At 30.4% G+C, this 13,409-nt stretch overlaps 1 protein-coding gene across 1 annotated transcript; it reads left to right on the forward strand.

The window, feature by feature from the left end:
- Positions 1 to 9,696: 9,696 nt before the first annotated feature.
- LOC107905420 (glucan endo-1,3-beta-glucosidase 7) lies at positions 9,697 to 12,137 on the forward strand. Its single transcript, XM_016832064.2, is given in 6 exon segments — positions 9,697 to 9,890; positions 10,192 to 10,575; positions 10,578 to 10,855; positions 10,957 to 11,292; positions 11,389 to 11,701; positions 11,790 to 12,137. Coding segments are annotated over 6 exon segments (1,416 nt in total). The 5' UTR covers positions 9,697 to 9,823; the 3' UTR covers positions 11,828 to 12,137.
- The last annotated feature ends 1,272 nt before the right edge of the window (positions 12,138 to 13,409 follow it).

The raw sequence follows: 13,409 nt of genomic DNA on the forward strand, positions 1-13,409 counted from the left end.
TTTAAATACTAAATTAAACATTGAAATCAATCTAATATACCAAATATTATATTAATCAATTTTTTTAATCTAATTAAGAAGAATAAAAGATTTATCATCAATGATTTATAACGGATTATAGGTGGCGACCGCAGCAGGTCTTGTAACTTTTATATATATTTATAAAAAAAAAGGAATGTCAACTTGCAAACTTGTTTTAAATTTTGAATTCGATTATTTATATTTAAATAAAATAAAGGAAAAAGTGAAGTGGATAATGAATTACATAAAGCAGATCCAAATAATGGACAACTAAGAATTAGTACTTGGTTTCGTTCTGAATTCATTGTAGATAGTAAAAGAATGTACAAATCTAAATATTATCTTAATCCACATTATCTAAATAAGCGTGCATGCGTATGCACGTAAAGAGTACTTAAAATTTCACAATATTAAACTGAAGATACGTATCATATAATAAAAAAATATAGAAAAAATAGTACATATGGTAATTTTCTATCTTCCAATATAAAGTTCAAAGATTTCATGTTAATATACCAAATAAAATTCCTTATAGTTTAATTGTTAATACTGTTCTTTTTTGCTAAATTTGTTAACTTGTTGTTTAAAATATATATAAAGAAAAAATCATTTGGTAGTCATATAACTAAAAAGAACATTATAATGAACTTAAATTTAGCAATATAATTTTAACAATGTTAACAAATTAAATTGAATTTTTAAATTTAAAAAATAAAAAAAAACTAATTTCTTAAAATTAAAATTACAAGAATTAAATTCTAATTTTATGAAGAGGATAAAATTTGTGACATATTTTAATCACAACAATATTAATCAATAAAAACATGGCACATGGCATGTATTTTATTGAATGCCTTACATTTTGAGGGGTAAATTACACATAAAATCCTTATTTTTTTAAAATTTACTGAAATGGGCCCGGTATTTTATTATTTACCGGAATGGGCCATTTTCCCCGAAATCGCGTCCACGTAGCGCGATGTCAGGGGATGTGTCGGCAAATCGCGTCCACGTTAGCGCGATTACTTACGTGGCAACAAATCGCGTCCAAGTAAGCGCGATTTGTTGACGTGGAAGCAATAATTCATGAACAATTTATGTTTTTTAGCTTGAAAAACTTTGAAAGGCCATAACTTTTGGCTCGGTTGTCCGATTCAGACAATTATTTTTTATTTTGAATAACTTTTCTAGATTTACGCGCTGACAAACCGCCAAAGGGGTTTGCCGCAGTTTTCGTTGAAAAATATCCTTTTTTGCCTCTAAATTTTGATTTTTTCGGTTTAAAATTGAATTCTGAAACATTCAAATCATTATTTTCCTTATTTATTTGAAGTAAACACCGGATTTTTTTACAGAATTGTCGTATTATTTTTTTTGATTTGACACGTGTATGGAATAGGTCCGATAAATCATTAGAACGTAAGTAATATAATTAAGATAATAACAGTATTTTTATAATATGTCAATTGATTAGTTTAGCTTAGTTGATTAAGATGCTTGCTCTTTTCCCTTAGTATTTTGGTTCAAATCTTGTTGGTAATAATTTTGAATCTTTTTTGTACTTGTTGCATTTATTTTTTAATCAATTAACTCTTCAATATTACATTAATATATATTATTAGTACAATAGTATAGACGGATTGACAATTTAAGCAACAATATTATGAATATTAACTACAATACATAATTTGAGCTACATATTATAGTAATACATTAATATGTATTATTAGGGGCAAAATACCAAAAAAAGGGGCAAATTACACATAAAAGCCCTATTTTTAAAAAATTTACCGAAATAGGCCCGGTATTTTATTATTTACCGGAATTGGCCATTTTCCCCAAAATTGCGTCCACGTCAGCGCGATGTCAGGGGATGTGTCAGCAAATCGTGTGGACGTCAGCGTGTTTTGCTGATGTGTCAGAAAATAGCGTCCTCGTAGGCGCGATTTGTGTCCACGTAAGCAAAGCGCGCTGACGTGGACGCGATTTGCTGACACGTCCCCTGACATCGCGCTGATGTGGACGCGATTTTGGGTAAAATGGCCCATTCCGGTAAATAATAAAATACTGGGCCCATTTCGATAAATTTTTAAAAAATAGAACTTTTTTTTGGTATTTTACCCCATTTTGAGTAAAATGGGATTAAAATAATATTTTATGACCACTTCTACAAAAGAAAACACACGACGTGGAGTCAGAGTAGACCTGTCCATGGGCTGGGCGGCCCAGCCTGGCCCGACGGCCCGCCCGAAATATGAGAGGGTTCGGGTAAAAATATGGGCCCGAAATATGGGCTTGGGCAAAAAAACGAGGTCCGTTTAAAAAATGGGTCAGGCTCAACTTTTTTTTGCTCGGGCCTAGCCCGGCCCGACCCGACCCGAATATAATAAATATATATTTTTTATTTTTATTTTTTAATTTTAAAATACTTTAAAAATATTTTTTTATTTTTTTATTTTTAAAATATTTTTTCGTGTTTATTAAAAACCGGGCCGGGCCGGGCCGAGCCGGACTCGGGCTTATTATTTTTCCTGGGCCGGGCCTGGGCAAAATTTTAGGCCTATATTTTGGGCCAGTCCGGGCCTAAGAGTCGGGCCGAAATTTTTTTCCGAGCCCAAACCCGGCCCGGCCTATGGACAGGTCTAAGTCAGAGGCAAATACCAGTAGGGGGAGGCACCCCCCAAATTATGTAAACTCTTTTAGGCTGTTTGAGTTTTTTTTTTAATATTATAATTAATGTTAAAAAAAGAGATAAATTTGTATTTAGTTGTGGTTCCCAATGTTTTTTTAAAGTTTTATTTAAATTTGATTTTTTTTATAAATTTTTATAAATTTTAATGATAAATTTAGTAATATTTTTTTAATTTAATCTGATTGAAGCAATACAAAGTAGTATTTAAATATTAAACCGGTAAAAATAAAGTTTAATAACTGTAATATTTAAATATAAATAGTATTTAAATATTAATTAGATAAAAAAATAAGCTTAAATAATTATAATATCTAATACAAAACGAGCATTTCACTTATTTTATTTTTTCTAAATTTTAATGATCGAGATTATCCTAAATTTAAAAATACATTGTTTATAATAAATCTGACCCTCAACATGTATATTTTATATAAAATTCGACCCCTTATCAATAACTTTAGCTTCGCCCCTGTTTGGAGTATATATATATATTTCGTGCAAGACAAGTTTAAAACGTCTTTATTGTGGATTAAAAATATAGCTTAAAATAATAATTTTAACATTAAAGTAGATATTTGTTAAGAATAAACATCATTCTAATATATTAAAAACACATTAATATTATTTATTATCTAATCAAGATAAACTTATAAATTACCATTATATCTTCAAGTTATTTGGGATCCAAACGTGATAGTTTATTTTTTTAAAAATTTAATTAATATTTTTTAATATATATCAAATAGAAAATATTTGATGCATGGTCAGTTAATAGATCTTATGCACTGTTAGCTAATAATAAGACGACACATCGTCACTTGTATAAAACAAAAAATATTGAAGGGTTTAAAATACAAACAACTTTTATATTTTTTTAAAAATAAATATTAATTATAATAGTTAAACATAAACAAATACGAAAAAAAATTAAATACGAAATTCGAAATCCAAAACCTCAAACCCCAAAATCATAATCCAAAACCCTAAAATCTAATCTAAAACCCAAAAGAAAAAGAAATAATTATACATTAATATTTAATTATGTTTAATAAAATTAATATCCTTTATTTTAACATCATTCAATTTTTTTAACTTACACAAATGATAATTGTGCCATTCTATTATTCACTGATGGTATATAAAACTATACACATGCATCAAGTATTAATCCTATATTAAATATAATAAAAAAATAAACATTCCAAAAATCATATTGCCAATAAATCACATTTCCACGATAGGAAAGTATAAAAAATCGTCTAAAAATATTTAAATATATAAAAAAATTAATTTAGAATTCAAAAACAAAACGATTAAATAATAAATCAAATTCGAACCGGTTTTGGAAACTAGGTGTTACTTATGGTTGAAAAATATTGGGCGCTGGTGGGGGCAAATGACCAAAAAAAGCTATTTTTTTTCAAAAATTATCGAAATGGGCCCATTATTTAATTATTTACCGGAATGGTCTATTTTCCGCGAAATCGCGTCCACGTCAGCGCGATGTCAGGGTACGCGCCAGGAAATCGCGTCCACGTCAGCGCAATTTGCTGACGTGGACACAAATCGCGCCCCCTAGGACGCGATTTGCTGACGTGGCATGAACAATTTATGTTTTTTAGCTTGGAAAACTTTGAAAGGCCATAACTTTTCGCTCGGTTTGTCCGATTGAGACGATTTTTTTTATTTCGAATAACTTTTCAAGATCTACGCGCTGACAAACGGCCAAAGGCGGTTTGCCGCACTTTTCATCGAAAAAGATCCTTTTTTCCCCTAAATTTCGATTTTTCGGTTCAAAATTGAATTTTGAAACATTCAAATCATTATTTTCCTTATTTATTTGGAGTAAACACCGGATTTTTTTTACAAAATTTTTGTATTATTTTTTCTGATTTGACACGTGTATGGAATAGGTCCGATAAATCGTTAGAACGTAAGTAATATAATTAAGATAATAACAGTATTTTTATAATATGTCAATTAATTAGTTTAGCTTAGTTGGTTAAGGTGCTTGCTCTTTTCCCTTAGTACTTTGGTTCAAATCTTGTTGGTAACAATTTTGAATCTTTTTTGTACTTGTTGCTATTGATGTAATATTGAAGAGTTAAAAAAATTTGTTACAAACAAGATTTGAACCAAGGTACTAAGGGAAAAGAGCAAACATATTTACCAAATAAGCTAAACTAATTAATTGACATATTATAAAAATACTGTTATTATCTTAATTATATTACTTACGTTCTAACGATTTATTGGACCTATTCCATATACGTGTCAAATCAGAAAAAATAATACAATAATTCTGTAAAAAAATTCGGTGTTTACTCCAAATAAATAAGGAAAATAATGATTTGAATGTTTCAAAATTCAATTTTGAACCGAAAAAATCAAAATTTAGGGGAAAAAGGATCTTTTTCGACGAAAAGTGCGGCAAACCGCCTTCGGCCGTTTGTCAGCGCGTAGATCTCGAAAAGTTATTCGAAATAAAAAAAATTGTCTCAATCGGACAACCGAGTAAAAAAGTTATGGCCTTTCAAATTTTTCCAAGCTAAAAAATATAAACTGTTCATGCCACGTCAGCAAATCGCACTGACGTGGACGCGATTTCCTGGAGCGTACCCTGACATCGTGCTGACGTGGACGCGATTTCACGGAAAATAGACCATTCCGGTAAATAATTAAATAATAGGCCCATTTCGGTAATTTTAAAAAAAAAATAGCTTTTTTTGGTTATTTGCCCCGCTGGTGGATTAATGTATTTGGTACCTAAAATCACTTTAATCGACGTAGGTTCATCTTTCTTCTTTACATGCTCAAATTATTTGGAAGTAGAAAACTTAATTTCGAAGGCTTAAATCACTTTAATATATGTGACCCAATTAGCAATCATGCTACTCCTCCTTTCTTAAAGTTGCTTCACCTTTATTGCTTTTTGTCCATGACTATCGCAATCTATATTCTATAACTATGTGAGAAGCTCTTCCTTTCTTGGGTTTTGTTTGAATATGCTTTTACTTTCTTAGTTAATTTCAAAGCTCCTCTTTTCTTTAGTGTGTTTGAAATGTCTTGTTGTTTCTTAATGGGTAAGGAAAAAGAACCATGAAAATGCTCAAAACCACATATCCCACCATCTTTCCTTTGCCCTTTTCAACTGTTTCCACTATTAGTATTTTACAATATACCAAAATATGTTCCTCATTCTGAGTTTCAACATTTGAATCTTTGATCCAAATCCGCAATATTTTGTCCAAATTATGGATCATTTATTTTTTAAAACAAAGAACGGAAAGTCAACATCCATGCAGTTCCCTTATATATGTTTGTCTGTTCGACTTTCTTTTCTTTTTTTCCCTTTGAATGTCCTGTTTTAATAATTGAGAACTTTTTTCAGTTTGACATTTGAAAGACACTATGATATTAAAATGGATCAAAAATCCCATAATTGGATTAATTCAGAATTCAAACTTCAAATTATGCTTTAATCCGAGGTGGTGTTTAACCTTTAGGTATCATGTTATACGGCGTTATATTTTAGATACATATATTATATTCGTGATTTACTCGTAAGAATTTGGTAGCAAATTTATTCACTTTAATTTCGGTCTTCCGAACTCTAATCCCCATTTACCAGGAAAAAAATATCAGAGAAAACTTGTATTATATAATTAAATCATGTAGCTTTTATATTACATGTGGATGATTCATTTGGTTTAATAATTTTGATTTGTTTTTTATTAGGCTTAATTCAATTTAATTCAATTTCAAATTAAATAATATTAAAATAATTTTATTATTTTATTATTTTTAATAAAGTAAAACAAATCATTTAAATACATCAAATAGACCAAACCCAAGTCTAAAAGTTTTTTTCATACTTGTTAAATTGTTTTTTTTTAAATTACAATAATAGGACAAAACCTAAACAACAAATGCGACTAGCGCAATTCAAACTCAAACCACACTTGGGGCGGTAAATACCTTTGACCATCAAACTATTACATGAAGTTCGTTAAATTGTATTTTTAATCTTCCAGTATGCTTACGTTTAGAACCTAAATAGTATGTTTCATTTATAATTAATTCAACGCGAATAATTATTAATATGATTTTTTTAAAAATCTTCCATCTATTTAGGCATGATAAATTGTAATAGATGAAAAACTTCCATCACACCATTTTAATTGGAATAGTTAAAAGTATTAACGATTTGAATTAATTAATTATAATATGAAAATAAAGGGATTAATATATGTGTAACTGCAATCCTACATTTAAACATAATAGAGTGATCATAATTTGACTTAAAATAATATATACCTAGCACAATTATTTTTATTTTATTTTTGAAATTTATAATAAATTTAAATATTTTAAAGAATTTATAAAGTACTTCATTTTTAATTGTAAATATAGATAAATAAATAAAAATATAAATTTTATTATTATTTTGAAAATAAATTCTATTAATTCATTCCATCAACGGGGCCATACAATTCAAGGAAAAAAAACAACAAACATTTGTAGTAGGCATTGACAGGCAAGCTCCATCAATGACTTCAGCCTCAATATCAATAAAACATTTATGACACGTTGACAATTGACTCTTTCATAACTCATGCACGACACATTTGGAGTAATTGCAAACATTTAATACAATAAGAAAATTAGCTTCAGATAGTTCAAAGCAACGGGCAAAAATTGATAAAAGAATCGAGCATCCACCAAACTGGAGAGGACAACAACAATATCATCCCCAAAATCACTTGCAAAAACAAGACTATATGCGTAAACAAAACTAAAAAAATTACTAAAATAACAGACAAAAACTTTTAAAAGTGAAGACTTATTGAACAAAAAAAATATATATAGAACTTAATACAACATGGGTCCAAACCGACTCGTGAAATAATTTATTATTCCAAAGTATTCTCAAAACATAAATATATTAAGAAGTCGATGAAGAGCCACCAACTTTCCAAGAGAATTACTTGTGGTTGTTGGAGTTTTTGTGACGACAAACACCGCTATTTGCAAACTGGCGGAGAGAAAGCACATGGAGTAAATGAGAAAAAAAAGAGAGAGAGAGTTTATAGAATGGAGAAAAAGACTAGGACCAACATTAGTCAAAAAAAAAAAACAATTGGCTTGAAAGAAAAAAAAAATACATTTCAGATAAAATTTGTTGTTGGCTCCTTAGCTTCACAAACTACAAAATCGAACAAATAATAAATATTACAAAACCTTAAACAAATAAATTATAATACAAAAAAATGTGTTACCTGACAAACTCTCTCCACCTAGATGTCGCCTGACAAGATTTTTTCACCCCTCCAATATGTATTTTACTTGTATTTTATCAGATAATACTAATGCTACAGTATAAGTTAAAAACTTTTTTTTTTGGTATTAATGGAGTAAAAAAACCTAAAATAAACATTGGGCATTATTGGTCACAAAGATGGAGGGCATTTATGGAGAACCATAAAGTTACCGAACTAAAGCAACTTTCGGTTCGGCCATTGAACAAGAGACACAAATACAAATCAATGTCCAAACTCCAAACCAAATGAACTTTGGGTTAGTTAAAGTTGAACAATATTTTAATAATTTCGAATTAGATGATCTTCATAGAAATATTTTTTATAGGATAATTAAATAGTTTTAATTGATGTTTAATTGTCTACAAACCTACCTCCAACCGAATTAAAAACTTCAGTCAGGATGGATTTGGATGGATGATTGGATGCGGTGCGATTGATTTGGATGGATGATTGGATGCGGTGCGATATATTTAGTTTACTTTTTTGTCTCATGTTACAATATCGCTACAGTATCTAATCTCATCGTCACTGTTGTTTTTACACTAATCACAGGTAAACGTACCATCCGTCCAAACCCACCCTCAATCGCTTTAAATAAAAACTTATATATATATGGGTAATTTCCTTATCGTACAAATATATAGGTTAGAAAATACGTATAATTTTTTTGTTGATTAATAAATTTAATATTTACTAATTCAATTGATTTGCATTTGAATTTAATAATGTGCAATTTTTTTATAAAAAATTAAAATATTTTTGAATAATAAAATTTATTTTAAATATAAAAGACATTAAAGTAAATTCTCTAATCAAGTTGATGTGTGGTTGACTCGTGACACTAAATCAGTTAGGACTTAAATAACAGTACAAATATATAATTGATGGATGTAATAAAATATAAATGTTAAAATTTATTATGAGCAATAAAAACAGATTTGGTTAAGTAGTCGATCTAATATTTTATTAATGCAAACGACATGGATTGAAATTTCATCATGTGCATATATATATATATCTTTGTTTTTAAAGAATAAGACTAGAATACTCTCAAATAATATAATTTATTTTAAATATGAAAAGACATTAAAGTAATTTTCCTAATCAAATTGATACTCAATTAACTCGTATCACCAACTCAATTAAATACTTAAATAATAGTATAAAACTATAAAAATATAAATACACAATTGATGAATACAATAAAATATAAATATTAAAATATAATATAAGTAAAAAAACGTGTGGTAAATATAATATTTTACTTATATATATTCAAATTTCATCAAATACATCGTTCAAAAATGTATAATTATTTTTAGTTTCTTTTTAAAAACTAAAACATCCTCGTATAAATATTTTAAAATAATTGGAATCCAAAATATTCCAATATATGTAATATAAACATAGATTTCGCCTTCAAAATTTTGTTACAAATTTACAATTATATAATTATAATATAAAATTATATTAAAATTTAGCACTTAACAAAAATTATAATCAATGAATTTACTCATACGTGATACGTTTCCTACGTGATGTTCGCCACGTCTACCAATTCAAAACTCGATTGATTGTAAAGAATTACACGTGGGCCCTTAAACACGTGATACTAATTTCGAAGTTTTTATCCTTTTCTTTCTCAAATCCTTTTCCCACCGAAAGTTCCCTTTTACGATTATACCCTTCTTCCCTTCCCGTTGCTTGTTTATTTATCGCTGCGACACTTTCACGAATGAATGAAATCAGACTTTGTAACGTGCAAAACTGAGAGATCATCCCTTCAGTTATGTCTGCGCTTCATTTTACTGTAACTTTCCTCCTTCTGACTCTGTTACTGGAAGTAAATAAAGCAAGTAAGTTTCTTCATTCCTTTCTTCCACGGTTTAATCCAAGTATCTGAGATTAATTGTATGGTAAAATGTAGAATTCACCTTCTTTTTTCCTTTGGTTTTTTTTTCAATATTTTAAAATATAACTTTTTTATCTTGTTTATGCAAACTTTTCTTTGAACATCATATATGGAAAAAACCAGTTCATTCCTTTGTTTTCGCTTCTAAGACATCGTTGAACAGTGGAAACAGTTCACTTAACTACACGTAAGGGGGAAATTTGTATTCCCGAGAGAAGTTTAACAGGATACGCCTTTACCTGCAGAATCCCAATCATTTATTGGCGTAAATTATGGACAAGTGGCCGACAATCTACCATCACCGGCAGCCACGGCAAAGCTTCTCCAATCCACTTCAATCCAAAAGGTCCGACTATACGGCTCCGACGCCGCAATGATCAAAGCGCTAGCCAACACCGGAATTGGCATCGTCATCGGCACGGCCAACGGTGACATCCCTGCCTTGGCCTCCGACCCGAATTTTGCCAAAAGCTGGGTGGATACAAACGTAGTTGCTTATTATCCAGCCAGTAAAATCATCCTGATTAACGTTGGCAACGAGGTCATCATGTCGGGTGATAACAATTTGATATCTCAGTTGTTGCCCGCCATGCAAAATGTCAAGAATGCCCTCGATGCGGCTTCGTTGGGGATAAGGTGAAGGTCTCGACGGTGCATTCAATGACTCTGTTGAAACAGTCTGAGCCGCCATCTTCTGGGAGCTTCGACCCGGCTTATGGAGACATGTTGAAGGGAGTCTTAGCATTTAACAATGCTACCGGTTCACCTTTTGCCATTAACCCGTACCCTTTCTTCGCTTACCGGAGCGATCCAAGGCCTGAAACGCTGGCGTTCTGCTTGTTCCAACCCAATTCGGGGCGTTTGGATGGCAACACGAAAATCAATTACATGAACATGTTCGACGCTCAGGTAGTCCCATACTCCCATGCATGTAAATTGAACATGTTTTATAATTCCCACTTAAAATGATTCTTTTCGTTTAATTTAATGGATTTTTTACTTATACACAGGTGGACGCTGTTCGTTCTGCATTGGATGCCATGGGGTTTAAGAACGTCGAAATCGTGGTTGCCGAGACAGGTTGGCCGTACAAAGGAGACAGCGATGAAGTAGGAGCAAGCATTGAGAACGCCAAGGCTTACAATGGAAACTTGATTGCGCACCTTCGGTCAATGGTGGGGACTCCATTGATGCCGGGGAAATCGGTCGACACATATTTATTTGCTCTCTACGATGAGAACTTGAAACCCGGACCAACTTCCGAAAGATCCTTCGGGCTTTACCAATCCGCCGATCTCACCATGACCTATGACGTTGGCCTCTCAAAGAGTAGCAGCCAGGCCCAGGTGAGAAAACTTCGACGACTATTACTCAACAGCTCTCATCTTCATAGTGCTAATAATTGGCAGTGAATCTTATATTTGTTTATTTTTCTCCCCAAGACTCCGGCCAGTCCCGCAACAGAGAAGACACCAGCGACGCCGTCAGTAGTGGCACCGTCGCCGGAGCCAAAGAAAGCATCTTGGTGTGTTCCAAAGAAAGATGTTACAGATGCCGAATTGCAGGCAAGTTTGGATTATGCTTGTGCACATGGCATAGATTGTAGTCCAATCCAACCGGGAGGGTCTTGTTTCGAGCCAAATACACTATCAGCACATGCAGCATATGCGATGAATCTCTATTATCAAAGTTCTGGCCCGGATCCATCGAGCTGTGATTTCTCACAAGCAGCCATGCTTTCTTCTAGCAACCCAAGTACAAATTTCTTAAAGTGGACCTCTGCTTTTTACTGTACGAATACAATTGTTAATCTCATTTTATATGAATATTTGGCACTTTACAGGCTATAATGGTTGCACTTTCCCTGGTGGGAGTACATGAAAAAGGAGAGTAGTAATTCGGGCAGATGAATGAAGGGCAGTGGGGGGCAACTTTTGTTGTTCTTTATTTTCGTCAACTTTCAGTAATGGTATTGAGTGATTGGCACTTCTTCGAGTGTGAAAAAGATGAAAGAAATGCTTACCTTTTTTAATTTAGAAATTAGGAGCTCATGTCTTGTTGCATTATATATATGGATGTATGTATGCATGTATTTGCAAAGGATTTAAGAATTGATGCAAATTATTGTTGTACTTCAAAGCAGCAAGTGCTGTCTTTTTATAAAGGCACATTGAAGATGACTTTTAAGTAATTCAGCCGTCGGTTTTCTCAGAAACTGGAGAAAGCAATGGTAACTTTTAACGTTGTCATCGACATCTTGGAAAAAGAAAATGTAATTGCAGAAGAGTAGAAAATCGTGATAAATTGCATTCTTGAAGAGTATATATCGTGAATACTTTTGTCACTACTTCAACTACGTACATTTAAGTGAAATTAAAATGTTGGAAGTATTTGGAACAACTGAACAAGCTTAGTCAAACCCACCATTTCTTTTAAAGAAAAAGCAAACCACAAGGTAATTTAATTATTAGGACCTAAAATTTTGTGAAAAAGTTATTTAGTAAATAATAATTTAAAATTTATCATTATATTTTAATTATTTTTATTTATTAAATATATAATTGTTTTTTCTTTGTAGTTAATTCTATATAGGTTCATTTATAACTTTTAATTTTAAGTAATTAATTTATAAATAAATCTATTTGTATATAATTAAGTTATTTTCTAATTAATTATGTATAAATGAAGGGGAAAAAATCAAGAATATTTTATGACTTTAAACGTCATAGAGATTACAATCCATTTATTAATTTAATATTATGCTTTATTCTTTTATTGTTTGGAAGTTTTTTTTTTTAACTTTTAATTTCATATAAGTTATAAAAAATCAATTTTATATAAACATAAGCGCAGTAAGTCTTTGAGTTCTTGTTTAGTGATAATTTTATTTTACTTTTGATGATTTATTTTTCTTCCATTTTCATCATTGTCTTTATATAAATATCAAAATTCATTCCTTATCATCTACGAGAACTATGGTTTCCTAAAAAAAGGAAAGACAAATCGATGCTTCAAATTTTGACAAATTTTTTGATGAGATTTTCACCAAAAAAATGACCACTCGAAGGTTTATTGCCAATCTTATTTTAAAAGTTTAATATGAATTATACTCAAATTTTTATTGTTTTAGATTTAAATATAAAATATTGATATATCGACATAGGAGTATGTTCTTCAGTTAGTCTAATCTATTTAATGTATATTTTTATATTTTTTAAGGAAAATGCATCTCCTCTCATTATAATAATTTATTTATTTATATGTTAAATAGTTTAATATAAAAAGCAATCAATTTAGTTTTTTTTAAATGTGTTTATTGCTTTTGCTTCTATTGGTTGAGAATTATATTTTAAGTATTTTTTTATGTTTTTTTTTTGGAAGATCAATTACTTTATGGGTAACTTACATACATATTATTCTGAGTCATATTATACTTATTTTAGATAAAAATTTCAAAAATATA

The sequence above is a fragment of the Gossypium hirsutum genome, chromosome D05, assembly GCF_007990345.1.
Source record: "Gossypium hirsutum isolate 1008001.06 chromosome D05, Gossypium_hirsutum_v2.1, whole genome shotgun sequence".
NCBI lineage: Eukaryota > Viridiplantae > Streptophyta > Magnoliopsida > Malvales > Malvaceae > Gossypium > Gossypium hirsutum.